Consider the following 20,660-nt stretch of genomic DNA (forward strand, 5'->3'; position numbering starts at 1 on the left):
GTTACAAAAGTGGAGGCTCGTCATATCTTTAAAAGCTAAGTATCACCATGCACTGTATTGAAACGGACCGCCTATATGTAACCACTCTATGGAAATATCTGTAAGACGTAAAATCTGCGAGTAAAATTTAGGTGATGAACATCCTGATAATTACATCATCACACTACAGTGAAATCATTTATCACTTTGTATGCCTTGTTATAAGGGTAAAGACTATAACAAAGATCGGCGGAATTTTGGGGTAATTTTGTAAAAGTCGTTGTCTTACTAGTATGAACTTGTTTTCAAAATTTACTGATAAGCCTGTAAGGGGAGCAGACACAGTATAATAAGAAGGTGGTCTTCCCCTCACATAATTAATAATATAATTAGCCACTGAAGCTCGGAATTCAAAATATGTGCTACTATTCATTACAAATTTCTTGACCTTCATGTGCATTACACTTGGGATTGTAAATTACGTCACTCACTGAGCTTGAGTCCACACAACTTATATATTGTGAAGAATCCTGTTTTTATTTTACAGTAAAATAGAAAGATAGACAGATATATCCAAACCATGCCAGTAAGCGCCACACGAATAAGTCGATGCCTGCCGTGTTCACGTTTTTATACTCTAAAAATGCATCAAAAAATGTTCTTGTCGACAGAGAGGGGCTCTCAAAGCTTTTGCTGACGTTGTGGTCGGGCCTGCTACAAAAATTGACAGTTATTAGGCCATTTCCTTCAGTCTCAACGGTCACGTCATCAGGGGGAACATCATATACAGGTTTTGTTATTTTATCAGACGTTCTCCCATCAGAAGTCACATCTGTATCAACAAAGGACACTTCGTTATTAGGACTCTGAAAATGACCAAACAATGAAAAGGTATTGTCTTATCGTAATGCTAATTTAAAAATTGTCAGACTAGTCATGAAAAAATAGTCCATAAACAAATGGCTGTATATGGTGAGGACATCACCTCGAATCACCTCGTAAGTTTTATCTTATGACTAATACAGAAGTACGTTGTCATTTAAGAAAATTAACTTGTATTTATTGCATGAAAGCAGCAGAGCGCTGAATAAATAAAAAAAATTCCCTTACTATTGTTCTCGCTTAAAGGAGCATTTTCATCAGGTGTTGTATGCATAGGAGTCTTCACAGAGCCACTGTCAGTGTTGCAACAGGTACCTGCTCGAAAACAAAAGAAAACAGTAAATAAGTGAAAAAGAGAGTATGTGTTAAAGAGTTGTTGAAACTCTGTCATAGTTTACTTCTACGGAAGAAATGATATATATGCAATCAAATAAGCTTTTCTTTCATAAGCAATTTCATAGTTGGCAGTAATCTGTTTGTAGGGTAATGTTTAATTAAAGTGGCTGGTGCAATGTCGAAAGAAATGCCGGAAAGTATTCATTACGGAAACGTTTTGCGGAAAACATCGGTTATCAGTTTAGAGCTCGATTGAAACAAGCAAAGAAACTAAATTGTTCGGCTAAAGATGTAATACATAATATTCTTTGTGCTATTCACTCATTGTCATGTCTGACATTACTTTGAAACGCCTCTCACGAGTACTCTTTTGTGGACGTCCCAAATAAAAGTTACTCATCAAAAGCAAACATGCTCGTATTCCTGAAAATGGAAAGTTGTGCACGTCGATCATATTACCAAAACGTGTCACACACTCGAATATACATAAATATGTCATATGTCTGTAAAATTACCTTCTATCAGAGAATTCAACTCTAGTCGTGCTCTACGATATCGCCAGCTCTCAATAATAACGTTGTCGCAGATATCATCACAATCAAAGTTCTGTGAAGCGTCGAAGGTTGAAATATCTAAGCAGATCACTTGAAGAAGAAAATCGTTTTTATATCTTTCCCAGAGGTCCTCCAGCGTTTTCATTGTCGGACAAGACACCACAATTGCCAGCAGACTATTAATCTTTACATGTTGACAAGTACTTCCTATTTGATGCAAGAGTTTCCCAAGTCTTGTTAGGTTGTCACAGGATTCAAATTGTGATAGAATGTCAGCTGGTTCGGTGACCTTCACGTCAATTTGGATAAGAACTGAAAACAAATTTAAAAAGTATCCTTTATCAATGCCGTTAATTTACCAAATTCAGCGATTCGTCAATGATGATAAAACAAAATGCTAGACATCCTTGCCAAATTAGTTAGAAATGAGTGCTATGGTCAAGTTTCACCGACTCATCAAACAGATAGAGTTCATTATGAACTATAAAACTCGTTTTATTGTAATTTAAATGGACTCGGTTCTACACGGTGAGTTGAACATTCATACGACGCGCTCGACTGAGAGTTGATCATAATTTGGTTCGACCTTCGAGCTTTCTACGCCAACACTTCGGGACAGCAAGGAGCCCAAAAATCTTCACTCGCATTATGTGAAGTAATACCAGAGTGATGTCCAGGAAAGAAAATGTTGTTGTGACCTGGTATTTCGACGACTTCGTAACAAAGCGCCGGAGTCTAAACTTGTGTGCGAACAAGCCTTTCAGGCTCTGCTACAACTACTTCAGCAACTATAAGTTATTTCCACAAAGTAGGAGAAGGTGAGCGAGCTTACACAATGCTTACTATTCCTAGGGAGCGAAAGCACAAACGAACTTTGTCTCTGGACCATAGTTCCAAGAATAAAGAAACTGCCTTCATCCCAAACACCAGTGTCTGTCTGTATTAGTATGAGATCACTATAGGCAAATATTAATCTGCAAATTCCATATAAGTAGCAGTAAACTCCATGGTCCGGTGCACATCGCTCTCCACCACGGGAGGGTGACACCAATCAACACCATTTGGGTGATGACGGCAAGCCCTTGCAGAGTGGCAGACTTCTTTAATTTGCAGAATATATTTTTACTGTTAGATATATGATCGATGAAGGTTATACCTTATGCCCACAATGGTGAAGACGTGTGCAAGTGGCTGCTGATGGGCTCTTGGCAGCTGTGTGGCCGGAGCTGCATGAACGAGTTTTATAGGATCCACCACACTAGATGTTGCTGAAAGGTATCATCTTAGAGCTGATCCCTGAGCCTTGTTGGGTGGTGTACGACTCCAGATCAGCAAGAGAGAGACCCAAAGAGATTCTGGACCTGGGGGCCTGAAGTTCCAGTTTTCACTAAGGGTCCACCTCAGACTAGACAAACCAGATGGTTACCCAGATCACCCAAAGCCCGTGTTCCACAACAGCCAAGAGGTACTCCTAAAGACCAGAGAGATTGATTAGACGGTAAACAGAGTTTTCCCCACTCTGCTGGAGATTTTGGAAAGGTAGACACATAGGGGCTCAAGCTAGGTGGTTGATAGAGTTACCACCCTCTGGCTTGACTTCGCTCAATACCAGCCACTGAGAGGCAGCTCTTACATCCCTCTACCTCCACCTCTCAGAAATAAGAAGGCAAACATTAATGTAAAAAACAAAGATGACAACTGCCTCCATTAGACACTCTGCTCATCATTTTTCCTGTAGAGAAAGATTCTCAAAGGTCGACCAATTACCCCACCAAAGATGGCTTGGATCTAACCTTCAGAAGGGGTCGATGCCCCCACTCCCCTCTCCCAGATATATAAGGCGGAGACACAGGGAGGCCTGGCGATAAATTTCTTTGGCTGGGACAGAGGTGGTAGTGTCTCCACGTTATTGAGCAGCCTGCGGGAATGCCAATGATGAACGTGCTGTTGATCGAAGCGGCTGGGAAATTCAACTACACTAGGATTAAAGACCTCCACCAGCTCTTGTAGAGAAGTATCATTTAAAGGACACACGCATCACAGACACTACTGCGTATGCTGCTTCAATGGGTACAACAGGCAGGACCTGTAAAAGGCCAACAGGCTGAGTGCCAGAAGATCAGGAAGACGTGAGGGTCAAGATGCTAAAAGAGGACAAAAACAAGCACACCTTCCAGGACCACCACAAGCAGTTAGTTCCTCATCCCCTTTGTGATCTATGCTAACTTTGAGGCCCTGATCACTAAGGTTGAGGGCCCCAAGCTCAACCCCGCGGCCAGTAACACCAAGGTAACCAAGCATCATGAGACCTGCAGCTTCTTCTGCGTGGTCGTGCACTGTGACAGTGCAAAACCCCCTGCAGCCCAAGGAATACAGAGGCCTCGACCCAGCAGAGCATTTCGTCAGAGCTGTCCAAGAAAAGGAGTGCTTGAAGAAGCAATTCCTGGCCACTCCAAAGACTTGTGGATGACCCTAGAGGACTGAAATGCGCATCATGCTGCTGCAACCTGCCACATATGCCACAAGCCCCTTGATTGAGACACTTGCGAGGCTATTCCCCTCTATGTTAGTACTCGGATTCTTTTGGCGACCCTTTGAGCCACCGTAATTGACTAGATGTACGTTACTGAAAAAAGGTACTTATTAATTTCAATGCCACATGTCCACAGTCCTTTGGTGAGTTTAAGGGAATGACCATCGAACAATGGAAAGTTTACACAAAACATACTTTCCTAGCAAGAGATAATAGCCTCTGATTTTCGGATTATTTGATACGACAATCTTTGAATGGATAGGTAGCAGCAGTTTTATGGGGATGATCCTTGACCCGAGCGCGACCGCTCGGCAGCTACATATCTACTCACTGCTACAATTCAAAAATAGTCATTGAAACGAGAGGCCATAAAACCACAAAGCAACTCCTAACGTAATTGCCGATGTGTGGAGCCACGTTATCTTTATTTACTTAAAACATTTATGAATGTCTTGCTTTCCTGTTGCCTCTAGGCTGTCTAAACTATATGCAGGTTTACACTCCTTCATGTACAACAATCCTGGTAGCTCTATTGGAATGGCTGAGAGGTAATGATCGTGAAATTGTCGGGTCGAGTTCGGGTAGAGGTATGCTTTTTTCAATAAAAGCACAGAGACTCTTACAAAAAATCACAGATCGAGTGTTCGTGTATGAACGCGATTGCTATATTTTGTTTACATTAATTGGAAAGCAGTTTTTACAGTTGCCAATATTTGTGTACATGCATAGGATTGCATTGCTTACCCCTCAAAATTAAAGCTTAGAACACCAGAACTGGGGGAAGTAGAGGGGGAGTCTTATAAGTAATATATATAATTTGTAGGATTTTTTCTCTAATATAAAATTAAAATGTAGTCGAACGCTAGGAAGAGCCATAACTCGCCCAAAAAGGCAACTCGTTCGTCCAAACTATCATATTCTGTTTTCTCTGCCTCATCGTCTGACTTTGTTTCCTCTGCTAAACTTTCACTTTTCACTATCAAACCCGCACCCCTTACACAAAAAAGCTGATTCTGAACGCCCATCCCACACTTTAGACAGGCTTTTGTGCCGCCCCCTTCCAGAGCCTAGTGCATTGGATCCTGCAAAGCTCTGGCCACACAACTGCCAAGAGCCCATCAGGAGCCACTTGCACACATCTTCACCCTTCATCGCATAAGATATAGCCTTCAGCAATCATATATCTAACAGTAAAAAAAATATCTCAAATTAAAAGAAGTCTGCCACTCCAAAAGGGCTTTCTGTCATCACGCAAATGGTGTTGAAGGGCTCCAGTGGTGGAGACGGCGGTGAGCAAGAACCAGGGAAGATGATTGGAACTAAATTGGGAGAATTGGATCTTTATGTTTTTTAGACTTCTCAAAACTGTTGGGTGCCAAATAGCTGAATGTAGCAATATTACAAATAACTCATGAAAACAAGTGCATTGCTTAAAGAGAAAAGCAGACGGGCGTACGTTTGAAGATTAAATCAACACTAGTTCAGTATCCAATTATCCCAAATTAGTTCCAATCGTGTTGGGGGTTTACCACTACTCATTTATAAAATAAGTAGACCCTTTCCTAATGCAATCAAGGCTTTGCAAAATGGCTATTAAATGATGCAATCATCTATTATCGGTGATCGAAAATGAAAACTTGAGTTTTAACCAGCAAGCTTATTCAACAAGGAGCAAACTGATTTCCACTTTGATACAAGTAAAAACTTGCCTGTGCTATTTTAGGCATTGTCATTTAACTTGTAAAACAGGCACTTAAAAGCAACATAGAAAATACACATTTAAAATTGTCTGCTAACCTTCTGTTGATGCATTGTCTGATTTGTCATCTTCACTTTTCGTTGGTAATTCCTGTGTAGCTGAAGAACCAATTTCAATAAAGTCAAATATGAAAGTTTAAAGAGTATACAACATCAGGTACATTTGCTGATTCAATCGTCCATCTCTTCAATTGTTGTTCGCTTAAGGCTTTCATCCTATCGTATTTCAGTCTGTCTCCTTAGTCATTGTCTGTCTGTTTCACACCCTCTCTTACTCCGTCCGTGTTTTTCTGTTCTTTTGACTGTTTGTTTGTCCATTTATGTACTCTTTCAATATATTGACTGGCCATGGAGGCAACAGCATACGTCTGTACCCGAGGGACTATAAGTTACCCCAAAACAGGCTTTTGGGGTGACACACGGGTCCGAGGGGTTAAAGACGTATGCAGTTGCCCTCATGGTCAGCTTTATTGCACACCTCATCCCCAATCATGCATAATAACGTACCATACACAAAACTTCGGCAGGAAAACATTTTTCCGACAGGATCGCAATACTTCTGCTAAACGTTCAATGCACCTGCGATTATCTTTTTTGTCCGTTTCGAGTCCTTGTTGGAAACGAGAGCATATAGTTCTTCTTCTGAAAGTACGATAACCTGAGGCATTGCTCGGCTGCAGAGACGTCTTTGTTTACAATCAAGTTCGTGTATGCGCAAATGTTATTTTTGACATCAGCAGGCATCATTTTTCGGAGCTGATGCCTGACAGGCAACAGTTCTGACAAATGGTGCCTGATGACGTCGTTTACGTGGATCAGCACAAAAAGAACGCATCCCACATGACTGCAGACTGTAGATGAGGTTTGTTATAAATCTCTCTGATCAAGTCACTTACCTTGCTTTCTCTCTGATATGACCGTGTTAAACATTTCTAACAATTTGGCATGCGATTCAGCAATGGCTCCGTTCTTCATACTCTCCTTCAAATCTCGTTGCAGATCCTTCGTCTTTTTCAAAAATGTTTTATATAATCTGGGTTCTACCAAAGTTTCGACACATTTCTCTTTCAATATCTCAGCTGATTCTTCATTAAGCTGATTAATACCAAAGTCTTTAACAATAAAAGTGTCATAATGATATGTCAAATCCCTTTTAATGAACCCTGAAAATCCTGACAGTCCCGTGCTTAGGGATGGTACTCCAGCAGCACTTGCTAAGAGGCTTGTAAAGCCAAAAGGTGCTATTGTAGGGGCATGTATATGTAGATGGCATTGACTAAAATCTTTCAAAATAGTGTTTTGTAAATGAACAATAGTTACCGAAGAAGGATAATGAATAATATCGAGATAAGGTGAACCCGAAATTTTCAATAAATTTTCTTGACATTGTTTTCCAATCTTTTCAGGAAGACCTCGTATTTTTAACTTTGTGCGTATTCGATTTGCAAAATAATTTGCGATTTTACCACTTGCAAGAGCAACAGTTTTTAAACTTTCTGTACATTTATCGACTGTCCTTGAAGAGAAATCGAATGTTAATAAATGTATTTGATCGTTAATATCAAGATTAGAAATGTTTCTATTAAGTATTTGATCATCTACTCCTGGTAAAAATTCAATATGTTCTGGTTTGTGTTTTAGAGCGTTGAATTTTATCGTAAAATGAGAATGTACTTTAGGTCCTATTGAAATGGCAAACCTAGCTTTCTCAACGTATTGCATAATTTCATATTCTAAATCTTGGATTTCATCCGGTTCCTTGTCAAGGTCTTCTGGAATGTATGAGAGGATTGGAACAAAATTAGCATTTGGAAAAATTTCTTCATGAATGCTCCTTGCAGCGTCTACCGTCCCATTCATCATAGCATATCCTATTATTATTGTGATGTTAGCGCACTCATTTTTAAGGGAAGGGAAGTAGTATTTATGTCGGAGAAGTCGCTCAGTGAGTGATAATTTATCATGGTGAAGTTTTTTTGCCTGTATTAGTTTGATTTGCTGTTTCTCGGCGTCCATTTTTTCAGCATCAGAAGGCTCGAAGACGGTCATGTAAACGTTTCCATGGCGGGTCAGTAGTTTCGTCAAATCTTCTTGGAGTATATTCCTAGGAATGTTTCCAGAGATCGGCCACCATTCTGTGCTAACTATCAAGATTCCAGCTTCTTTACAAGTGAACAAAAACATATAAAATTTGCTGTTTATCTTTAACAAGAGGTATGATAGAATTGAGAATCGGATACTGACATTATTATAAATGAATAAGAATACAATATTAAATTGAGGTATGAACATTACATCAGAAAGAAGGGAGCAAACATTGATCGTTGTCAAGCACCAAAAACAAAAGATAGTTTGTGATATACCCGCCGGTAAGCGTATTGATATTTTCACTGATTAAGATGGAGCTGCAAGTTACCAAAACAGTTTTTTCAAAGCAATATTTCTCATCACATATGACAAGGAAACCTCATATTTTATATTTTCAAAGGGCGGAGCAATTAGTTTTGAAGAATAATTGGTGTATATATTTTCGATAGAAACCTCAAATTTGGTATTAATAATAAATAGTCAATTTAAACCATAAACTTAATACTTTTGTTCTGAAATTCGAGATATTTTTTACAATAAGAAAATATTTAGAAAAAGCGACTATATTATTTTGCATTGGGCATCCTAATTCTAAAATGGCAGGGGTTAAAGACACTCAAAAAGTGATAAAAATCATGATAAGCTATATTGAAATACCTCTTATTCAAATTATAGGAACTTTATAGCCAAACGAAATCATGGTTTTGTTTATAGCATTTAAAGAACGTAATGTGAAAATTTCAGTAAATTTGATGAAACCAAATTGGACTTAAGCTCTTTGCTTATCTTAGATCGGGAGAAAAGAGAATCCAGGAAATAGGTGGTTTGCATAAATTTGTATTAATTTACACTTCTTTCTTACCAAACTTACGAATATTTGATAAGCCAAAATGCGAAACCGACAAATATTTTAATCTTGGGTCAACAAATTACACAAAATTGATTACTCTTTGGAAAAAGTGGTTTTTGAGCAAAATACTTTGCGTTACATGCAGGACCCCTTACAGCAAAATTAACTCTTCGTTACTTATTTTATTAAAATTGTAATCAACAAATCTAGTTATCAACCTAAATTCTACTTTATCGTTAGCTTAAATGCATAACTTCACAAAAGATGAATTTAACCGATAAACAAATAGAACAATAATTTAGATAAATAAGTAAATAAACCTTGATTTGTCGACGAGTCACCCGATGATACAGTTGATCTACAGTGAAGAATGGCAAAGATGGACATATACAACACCAACAGTTCCTGTGCGACCTCAAATTTCATCGTTATTCTCACGGATTCTTCAAACTGTGTAAAAGAATGTTGTTGTTCTAAGTAAACTTGTTAATAAGTAATAAGAAGGAGTATGGTTTATGAACACGACATCCAATTACTAGTTACTGGACTCGTCTTTGAGAGACAATGACATCATCAATAAGGAAACCAGTTTTCAAACATTTCATGATAAATAATCGCAATCACAACAATCCATAATCCGATAACACTAGTCAAAATTCGTAATGCAATAGTTGTAAACATAGACGCAAAACAGGACTGAACAGACAGTAAATAGATGGTACACAAACAAAGTCAAATTCATGAAAGAAAGATATATGGACCTCTTGCCAAAATTACATGAAGTGATGTCAGGTGTTATAAAAATAGTAAGCGCATCCTGTCCCACATGTGGCACCCATCATATACCAATCTCAAGTCAGATAGGTAGTGGTCACTAACTAAGCCCAATGTCACAGATGCCATCAGCAATCATTTGTCAAAGAGAGATATTGTAATTATCTACCAGCTTGCGATACCTGCCAAAAAAGCGTTTGAATGTAGAGACAAGTCTTGCTCTGGTGTAACCTTGACTTTACAATTTGTAAGAGAGATGGCCATGTATCTCTACAAAATCAGAATATGAACTGCATGCTCTTGCATATCGAATAAGCTGGGAAATGTATACCCCGTAAGCTGGTGAGAGTGGAATATTACTGATGAGGTATGGAAAATTGATTAAATTATTGGAAGGAAAGAAACTCATACCCTTCGTCGACCACCTTGAGGACTAACCATGGATGAGAGGTTCTCCAGCAATTGCAATAGGATGATAGACGATTGCTACTTGCCAGACTCCATGGGTGAGATAATGGAAATAATGGAATGCTGTTCATATCTTTAAGGAATGGGCCCTGGACCTCAGGCATTAAAAATTAAATCACTAAGTGATGGTGATGTTCTTTGCATTATATTTGTGTCGTGCCATAAATCGTTGATGCCACAGAATAGAAGTAGGATTCCAGGAGGCACACACACAGAGAAAACTCATTATATTGTTAATACTCATAAGCCATGTGAGGCACAACCAGGGAAAACCTTTTATGTTCAACGTCCAAATTAGAAGAGTGGTATTGTCCTAGTGCCAGTTACCGTTGGCATGGTCTTTCTCTTACTGGTCTTCCACAAGGAAACTGACCAAGTTGTACAAAATGAGGCCAAATCTATTGTGAGTTGGATGATCCTAAATTTTTTTGGAAGATGTAATATTCAATCCCAGACATTATAGTGAACAATAATACCTGTTTTATTAGAGTTTAAATGGGCCAGGCTCGATGCTATGAGTGGGACGGCCCCGGCCACCTACCAGTTTATCATATTTGGCTTCTACCTAAGAGCATTCCCCACCATTCCTCCCCATCCCACTTACTTCTGAATTTATTTTTCCTTTTTGCTCTGTCGTTTCAGAATCTGCATTTCGATTCGCCTAGAGTGGCGAAAATAGCCGATCAACATTGTAATAAAGTTGTTCACCCAGCCAAACACAAATGTCTATCTGACTGTGTATTACTAGTTTATGCATCCTTTAATATAATGTAATAGATTGCTACAGAGACCTATTTAGAGACCAAACAGAAAATTTTCAGGTTCAAAGAGAGACTCCACCAAGGTCTTTGTTATACATTGACAACTGCTTTTTGGAGACAAACATATGAGAGAGAGAGAGACAGAGAGAGAGAGAGAGAGAGAGAGAGAGAGAGAGAGAGAGAGAGAGAGAGAGAGAGAGGTGATGTTGATCTGTATGCTGACGAATGAGGTAACCTCTGCAGATGCTACCCATCATTCTCCAAATTTAGTGACTTCTTAGTTGAAGAAGCCGAGTTTATTTGCAGACCAGCCTTCCTTACATAGATTCAGCATCAAGAAGACTTACAGGAAGCCAGCAAAGGGTAGAAGTAGTGTAGGACGTCTAGTTTCGGCACACCCCCCGCCTCACAGCCCGCGCACCCTCAATGTACCCACCACAAAAAATGGGGGCAATTAATTAAGAGGAGAGTGTTTTCACAATTAATAACTAAACTAGTGGCGCAATTGTGAAAACACTCTCCTCTTTAAGCCTCCATTTCACCCAGGAGAGCTCACCAACTGCCAGCTGCAGGTTACACCTAATACGCAACTCTCGCAAAAAATGGGGGATAAAGAAATAGTTAAGTTAACTAAACCTGGGGTGCAATTATGAGAAACTCTCCCTCTGTCCCCCCCCCCAACTTCAAGTTTTAATATCAAGGGTAAACAACGCAATCCAATGAATGTAAACAAAACTTAACAGACATAAACAACTGCTTTCCAACCAATAAAAACTACACTTTGCGATGGCGTTCTTGCAGAAATGCTTGACCAGTGTTTTTGTGTAAAAATCTGTGTGCTTAGAGTGAGAAAGTAAGAAGGCTTGATCTGTTTTTTAAGAAGTCTGTGTGTTTTTAGTGAAAAAAGACATGCCCACAAGCGACCTTGTATGTAGGACAGGCAGTTGTCATCTTTGTTTTTCACGTTAATGATTGCCTTCTTGTTTCTGAGAGCTGCTGGAAGTGGATGTAAGAGCTGCCTCTCAGGGGCTAATATTTAGCGACGTCCAGCCAGAGGGTGGTAACATTATACACCACCCAGGTTGCGCCCTCTATTTGTCCACTTTTCCAACTTCTCCAGGAGAGCAGGGAAGACCCTGTCAAGCGCTCGATCAATCTCTCTGGTATTCAGGATACCTATTGCTTGTTGCAGAACATGGGTTCCTCTTGCAGAACACGGGCTCCGAGTGATCTGAGGTGCCATCTGGTTTGTCTAATCTAAGATGGACCTTCAGTGGCAACTGGAACTTCAGCCCCCCCCCCCCTCCACCAGGTTCCAAACCTCTTTGGTAAGTCTGCTGCTGATCTTGGTCATTCACCGTTCAAGAAGGCTTGGGGATCAGCTTCGAGAGGATGACTTTTGGCAACATTCATCTACAAGCATCTTTGATTGAGAGCCTAGCAAGCCAAGGAGTGACCTCCTCCCCATGCCTTGTAAACTTCGCCCTCAAAATGACAGCTGACCTGCATAGAAAGGACCATAATGGTAAAGATTTTCCCGACTTTGTTAGAAGTGATTTCTTCATCGAAAATTATTCAGGTCTGTCGGAGAACCACAAGAGACAATTAACATGATTGAGAGCAGCCGCCAAATATTGAAAAAGATATCATCATGAACAGTACAAATACCAATCCAACAACAAAGAAGACCTGGATAGTTTTACTCCAGCACAATGAGCTATTGGCGTAAAACAGTTGACCCTCGTTGTCAGAATATACCAATTGAGTGTACTTTGGGTGTACAATGGGGTGTCTAATTGTACATGTTCCAATTGGGCTGAAGCTCGAACCAATGGCAAGGCGAGGCATTTTATTGACATTAAGTTCGGCATTCGATCGCCCTAGACTTGCGTCTCACTTCTTCTCGGAGGTAGACATATACAGCAAGACCAATGTAAGGGTGGTGCCAACTCCAGTGATTCGATTCCAGAAGTAAAGCACCATGATTAAGTCTCTAGAAAGATCACAGGCGACCCAGTAAGTTCTGAGTTTTTCACACTGTTTTCTCTATCATTTCTCTTCTTTCTTCATGCTCTGAATGATCGGAATAAATAAAATAAATGGTTTATATAACCTAACCTAGCCTCTGTGACTCTTCATTTATTTTACACTCCATTACAAGGACGTATATCTCTCATACACACATGCTGTAATTAATTAGTCAACACAACTAATTATGCTAATCCGTGGACTTATCAGAGGTTGGTCAACATCGGAAAGATAGTGATGTTTCGCGATGTTGACCAACCCGTAAAATCCCTGATAAGTCCACGGATTAGCATAATTAGTTGTGTTGACTAATTAATTACAGCATGTGTGTATGAGAGATATATATCCTTGCAATGGAGTGTAAAATAAATAAAGAGTCACAGAGGCTAGGTTAGGTTATATAAACCATTTATTTTATTTATTCGATCATTCAGAGCATGAAAGAAAGAAGAGAAAATGATAGAGAAAACATTGTGAAAAACTCAGAACTTATTGGGTCGCCTGTGGAAAGATGGAAAAGATAATTACTTATTCTATATATAGTAAAGGACACTGATAAATTAAATGCCTGTCAATTTTGATAAAATGAAGAAAGCAGAATTACGCCATTTCTCTGATGCAAACTAGTATCAGCATGGTCAGTGTAGTTACCCGTGACTTATTGATGATGATCACAGTGTTTTGAGTTCTCTTGTCAACGGGAAATACAGAGGGGTTACACAACCAACAAAATGGCTGTTCCACTGTTGAGTTTACAGCAATTGTAATTTTAGCCAGAGTTTGTAGCTTTTCGATGGCAATCTACACTAAGAAGATGCCAGTCACATCTTTGAGACTGACTGTAAAGTGACATTGGTTTACCAACAACGAAATGAAATGTTTCATGTCTTTATAACAAATCGAGTTCAATGCATTCAAAACCATTCGAATCCAGACCGAGATATGTTGATGCCAAGATTTATCTAGCAGACTTTGTTTCAAGAAGCATGTGTGCGGATGAGCTTCTTATAAGAATTCTATGCTTAAGAGGGCAAGCTTTCTTGACCATCATCGATATCATATAGACGACCATAGAAATACCAAAACTTGATCGCAACCTAGACTGCACGTCTGCATAGTCTCCATGTCATTTGAAAGTGAATACTGTCGCTTTCTGTACTTTTGAATCATCGCTATTACCTGCTTGAATTCACGCGAACTGCGATTCATTTAAACTCCAAACTCAGTGAGCATGAATTCATTTCTCAATATGTACCGTCATTTTGTTTATCGCAGATGTCAAATCCTAAAGCATCGATCTGACAATGGAACAAGGATCGAGGTTCTAAAGGAGAACTAGCAGCTGTGCTAGCAGGGATGGATGAACATTGGATTTGATAAAATTTTTAGATGAAAATTCTTAGGAATGTCCTGACAAGTCTATTGATAGCACATAGTTATTGACAGGATTATTGAGGACCCTCCTGGTAAAAGCAGAAGCGATAGTCAATAGTTCTCCGCTGGTAACAATGTGAGTTAAACCAACTCATTGAAACCCCTCTGTCCATATCAATTATTGGCATAAAAGTCAAAGGAGGTTCAAGTTGGAGACATGTTCAGTATATTCCAATGAAATTTGGAGTAGATGGAAAGCAGAATTCCTACAAACCTTGGAAAAGCAAAGAAAGCGGATTTCTTCGATACAAATTTCAAAAGGAGATTAGTAGGTGCTAAAGAAACCTTTCAAGGAGAAGACGGTCTTGTGAGGAAAGTTGCATTTCGAGATAGACAATCAACATACAAGAGGCCAGGACACAAGCTTGTGCTATTTCTGAGCCGAGGCAGCCCTGTCGAGAAGCCCTGATATGATATATTATCTATTAAGAAATGCATTAGCTTTGATTGATCGGTAGTATTGTGATCTTTGATGGCAAAAATGGACACATTTTACCTTTTCTTTTCCTTAAAGGATAGGTTTAGATAGATTGTTTCCAATTTAGGGGAGCCATGTAACAAGTGACGCTTAGGTAAAGTTTACCAACACAAAACACTAACAAACATATGTATACCCAGTGAATAAACAAACGATACATGGTGTTTTCTGTTTTAGAGAATCGAATGTGGTGGTCCTGAAAAGGTCCATCCAGCATACTGTACTGAAAAGAGCCGTTTTTGTGGTTCCAATACCACATATGTCCAAGTTATGGGACGCCCTAGGTATTACATTTTTTGGGTCGTAGTCAAAATGCTCTCGACCAACATACCTGTCTTTTCATCTGCATAATTTGTTTTCAGAAGTAACAAATTATGAAATGGCGTGCGCCATTTCAGTAGAAGTACATGCAAGCTTTGATACATATGCTGACATTGACGGACCATTGTCGAGCAGAAATCGTATCGTCGATTTAGTTTTGTTATTACAAATGAAAGTCTTTTGTAACATTATTTTGACTTTTTGTATATGTGCTTCATTTCAGTAAAGCAAACGCAAGGAGTAAATATGAGTCTGTTTTCGAATATTTCAGACAATGGGCAATCCGTACCTACTTGTATTCCCTCGCCTCATGTGACATAGTCATTTTGTTTGTTTGTGTCAATCACAGTCAGTAGTTTTGTGACAACTAGTACAAGCGATTGAAGGAGACTGAAGTACAACTAACATCTGATTTTACGAAAGTTGTGAAAGTTGCTCGGAATTTTCGCTACAAGATGAACGTAGAAGGCCAAAAGCAATATGAAAAAAAATATTGAAGTTCGGATTTGTCATCCACTATTCCAATGTTCAAAGTTGCAGTAAGCAAGATAAACATTTAATGCATACGATACAGAAGAGAAAACAATTCTGAAATTTTGTGACAAAAAAGCAGAACTGAAAGTTTTGTCATTCATATTTACTCGCTGTCACTTCTCTCTGTCAGAAAGGAAAAATTGTATACTCTGCCAACTTCCCACAGGCTGTCGTTTGCTGCCAGCATTGTCTTTGTTGTCACATACCAGCGAAAATGTTGTCTATGATTGGTTCATTGATTGTAGCAACTAAATAGGGTATAAATATGACTGTCATCATCATGTAGTATATAACACAAGTATATAACGAAACTTTATTTTGCACTTGAGCTTTGCACTGACTACTAGGGCAGATGGCAAACGGGTTACTGTCAATGGTTCTCCCAACTATGGAGTGTTGTGTTCAGAGGTTTTGCCATGGAGACAAATACCTTGTTGGCTATTTCAAACATATTTTTTTATACATTTCTTGTTGTTGATGTAATTCGTTATCTAACGAAACAATAATGCAATTCTTGATTTACATAAATATTAAGCTTACAAGAGAAAAAAGATAAGAATTGTAACCATGTTTTACATCTCATAAATCATAGATGTGACCGGAAGCTAGAAATAGTTTATGTGATGTTTATGTAAATATGGTTCCCGAAACAAAATAACTTGGTCTTGATTTTTTATAGGGAATAGAGGGCAAAACTAACACAAGAAATTTAAAGATTTATTAATAATGAGATATTTGAGGGCATATTTGAACTGTTTTTGATATAACATGTTTCTAATTGAAACTGAAAGCCTATTCCAGATTTTAGCGCCGTGATAAGGGAGCCTTCAGTAATTACAGGGGGGTGGGCCCGGAGAATTTCGCGCACACCTGTATCGTAAAATTTGAACCCCCCCCCCTATCCTACTGTCTAAAATGTGACCCTCCCCCTTGTCCGACATTCTAAAACTTGACCCTTCCCCAACCACTGCGGTATTATCCCCAGGAATAAGTGAAACAGTTTAAGCTAATTTACATAACGGTTGGTTCAATTGTTATGTTAGGGAAATAATCGCAATTACAGAGGGGAGGGCTGGTGTTTTTGGAGGGACAGTCGCAATTTATCATGCAAGAATTTTTGAAGAGATATGGTATTTCATACATTTGAGGGAGGGTCACCATATTTTATGCAACTATAAGAAGGCAAGATGTGGCTGATTTAGTGCTTCATCCAAAAATATCAAATCATAATACATGGAGTCTATCAGGCAAATTATTATTAACAATTTTCCCCCACAAAACATGCTATATCTGTATATTATATATGTTTGATAATGTATTTAACTGTACTTTGCTTGAATTGGGAAGTAAAATGTGCATTTGTGTACATGAAATTGATTTCTGAATTTCATCTAAAACGTTGGTTCACTATCCATGGTGTCTACGATGAAAATATGAATAGTTTTTTCAATACAAATATAGGTAAATCTTTGCATTTGTGTACTCTTGATTACAGATATTAATGTTCTTGATTAGACTAGAGTGGTTACAAGTCTATGGTTGTATACGAAATTTGATTTTAGAATTTAACCAAAATGTCGATTCACTATGCATAGCGGTCTATGATGAAACTATGAATAATTTTTTTCAATACAAAACTAGGTAAATCTGTGCATGTATGTGAGCTTGATTATTTATATTAATGTTTTTGATTAAACTAGAGTGGTTATAAGTCCATGGTTGTGCAAGAATTTGATTTTGGAATTTCACCAAATTGATTCACTATGCATGGCAGTCTGTGATGAAACTATGAAGAATTTTTTTCACTACAAAAGTAGACAAATCTGTGCATTTATGTATGCTTGATTATTTACATTATTGTTCTTGATTAGACTAGAGTGGTTACAAGTCCGTGGTTGTGCAAGAAATTTGATTTTGGAATTTCACCAAATTGTCAATTCACTATGCATGGCGTTCTATGATGAAACTATGAATAATTTTTTTCACTACAAAATTAGATAAATCTGTGCATTTATGTATGCTGGATTATTAACATTATTGTTCTTGATTAGACTAGAGTGGTTACAAGTCCATGGATGTGCAAGAAATTTGATTTTGGAATTTCACCGAAATGTTGATTCACTATGCATGGCGGTCTATGATGAAACTATGAATAATTTTTTTCCAATACAAAACTAGGTAAATCTGTGCATGTATGTGCACTTGATTATTTATATTAATGTTTTGATTAAACTAGAGTAATTATAAGTCCATGGTTGTGCAAGTAATTTAATTTTTGAATTTCACTGAAAAGTTGATTTCTGTACATGGTAGTCTATGAGAGAACTATACACAATTTTTTTCAATTTAAAAGTGACAATATCTTTGCATTTATGTACATTTGATAATTGATATACACTTTTCCACCTGTTGCATATGTTTTTGTCGCTTGTCTATTATCAGTTTTAACTGTTCAAGGTGTTTAATGTAGGATACCACTGCATCTTCTTTGCCTATGAAACTTGTGGATAATGTGTACGTATTTTATTGGTGATTTCCTATTCAGGAAATGTCACATGGACAACCGACGTTTTGGCCATAAAATCAGCTTCTGTCTAAAATGACTCTCCCCAAAGATAGGTTTATAAAAAGTGACCTCCCCCTTGAACTGTTTTCTAAAAAATGCCCCCCCCCCCCCCAATTTCACCGAATTGATTCACTATGCATGGCGGTCAATGATTAAACTATGAATAATTTTTTTTCACTACAAAATTAGATAAATCTGTACATTTTTGTATGCTGGATTATTTACATTATTGTTCTTGATTAGACTAGAGTGGTTACAAGTCAAAAACCAATTCCGCCGGCCCACGCCCCCCTCCTGTAATTACTGAAGGCTCCAAAACTGAAACAGAATTGACCAAGGCGAAGCATGCATTTTAGTAAAAGAATAGACGAGTTAGAAACTGACCTAGTGGTATATTTGTGAGTAGGAAAGGAAAAATAATCATTGATGCCATAGGGTAGATTACTGGACAAAAGGTCATGAATAAAAATCCAAACCTGATATTCAAACTGATTGTAGATGTTCAAAATATTTAATTTCTTAAAGATCTGTTCACTGGAAGTAGTGGGTGACTTAAAGGTAGAAATTCTTACTATCTTTGCCACAGGTTTGTGGACAAGGAGTAAAGCAGTATGGTATGTACTTCCCAATACCTCGAGACAGTATGAAATATGAGGAAGGATAAACACATTATAGAGCATAATAAGGATGTGTTTTGCAATTAAGTGTCTAGCTTTTGCTAATAAACCAATTTTAGGACTGGTTTTGGTACAGAATTAAGAATGTGATGTTTCCAGGATAAGTGGCTGTCAATCTTTACTCCCAGAAAATGAAACATGATCAACATTACTAATCTCATTTGAATTGATACATATCTGTCCTTTTTAACGTAAGAACGGTGATAAGTAGAGAAAATAACAATTTTTTGTCCTGGTTTATGGTCAAAAGGTGATCATTGAATGCTCAAAATCCAATCCAGTAAGTAACAGATAGTGTCTACCTCACAATTAGCTACAGTTTTCACGATAATTTAATGAAGTCACGCCCAGTGTATGCAAATGATCTGTCGTCAGTAATCCTCCATTGTGCACCCATAGGCCTGTGTATTTCCGTTCAAGCCCAAGAGGGCAAACTTATCTATAACTCGCGGTTTACTGGCACAAACGACACAAACCTGTGTTGGCAGGGCACTGGGTGGGCATTGAAGGCCTATTTGTTTACAGATTCGCAGGCATGCACGATTGCCCATGGCAGATCAGTTGATGTTTTGAAGACAGCAACCCTCCCATGACGTCAGTGGAGGATGCAATCAATAAGTGGTTTGAGTTTGGGTGTACGGGATTTTATTTCGATTTGCAGAATGCCCTAGAACGGGGAAAAATTAAACAGAAACGGTCCTGTTATGCTATTGGCGAAGTTTTATATAACCCTGAATGCATGATAGATAATGCTATGCACGTCATGCCGACACCCCAACTGTATAATTTTCTTAAAAGTGATTGGCATGGTTAAAATCAGTTTAATTGATACCAAAGACTTTAAGTTGTCGACAGTATGTGAAACATGATACTTTGACACTAGCCTTGTCACGACTTTTCGACCATTTGCTACTGTTAATAAAAATCAGGAGCAACAGGAAAAACATCATAACCAAAAACGGATCAAGCTCAAGTTTACAATTAGGAAAGAATCATGTCGACGTTGAACAAAATGATTTCATGACTTGGGATCTCTTTCTCTTAATTAAGAGGGACCATAACATAAGGCGACTCACCTCAAATGACCGCAGCTGTATGAGTAATCTGGGAGTGTCGAGGCGACTGAACAGCGACAAGTCCAGCATATACTTGGAAACTGAATAGAGCGTCGCTTGATAACCCCCAGACCTGATTCTATTATTAGATATTAGTCATTCAAATAATGTTTCGTCATAATAGTACTTGTTTGTCCACAACCTCCAACGTATTACCACATCAACTTATTACCAAGAAAAACTGATATCACGAATTCATGATATAAATAGCAATATCAATAAATTCATAATATCGTTGCAAGCTGACTTGGCGCCATACGTTGTGTGTTCGAATCCGATAATTTACTGAACGTTCCACCTTGGGTTGATAGTTCTGCTGGTGAAAAAATTGTCCACTAGATTTATATGTTAAATTGGCTAATTGGCAGTGGCAAATAGCGTGTAAAAGCAACTGACCAAGTATTTACTTGGAATTTTGCAACTTTCTCCGTGTGATTTGTTTTTATACAGAGACCCAGTTTTCAGTAGGGAACTTGAGGTATAAGACAAACAATGATTAAAGGTTACTATTTAGCCCAACTCCC

The 20,660-nt window shown here is 38.3% G+C and overlaps 1 protein-coding gene across 2 annotated transcripts; it reads right to left on the reverse strand.

The window, feature by feature from the left end:
- Window positions 1-490: 490 nt before the first annotated feature.
- LOC139115756 (uncharacterized) lies at window positions 491-20,188 on the reverse strand. Of its 2 annotated transcripts, XM_070678088.1 has the most exons (7): window positions 20,098-20,188; window positions 9,301-9,430; window positions 6,939-8,204; window positions 6,082-6,141; window positions 1,713-2,063; window positions 1,090-1,176; window positions 491-845 (listed from the first exon to the last, which is right to left on the reverse strand). In XM_070678088.1, the coding sequence occupies exons 1-7, from the start codon at window positions 20,164-20,166 to the stop codon at window positions 838-840; spliced, it is 1,971 nt and encodes a 656-aa protein (XP_070534189.1). In that variant the 5' UTR covers window positions 20,167-20,188; the 3' UTR covers window positions 491-837. The 2 variants fall into 2 exon arrangements, with proteins under 2 accessions (XP_070534189.1, XP_070534188.1); XM_070678087.1 differs by lacking the exon at window positions 20,098-20,188 and having other exon boundaries at window positions 491-811; window positions 9,301-9,450.
- Between the last annotated feature and the right edge of the window lie 472 nt (window positions 20,189-20,660).

Source organism: Ptychodera flava, chromosome 17 (genome assembly GCF_041260155.1).
Source record: "Ptychodera flava strain L36383 chromosome 17, AS_Pfla_20210202, whole genome shotgun sequence".
Taxonomy (NCBI): Eukaryota; Metazoa; Hemichordata; class Enteropneusta; family Ptychoderidae; genus Ptychodera; species Ptychodera flava.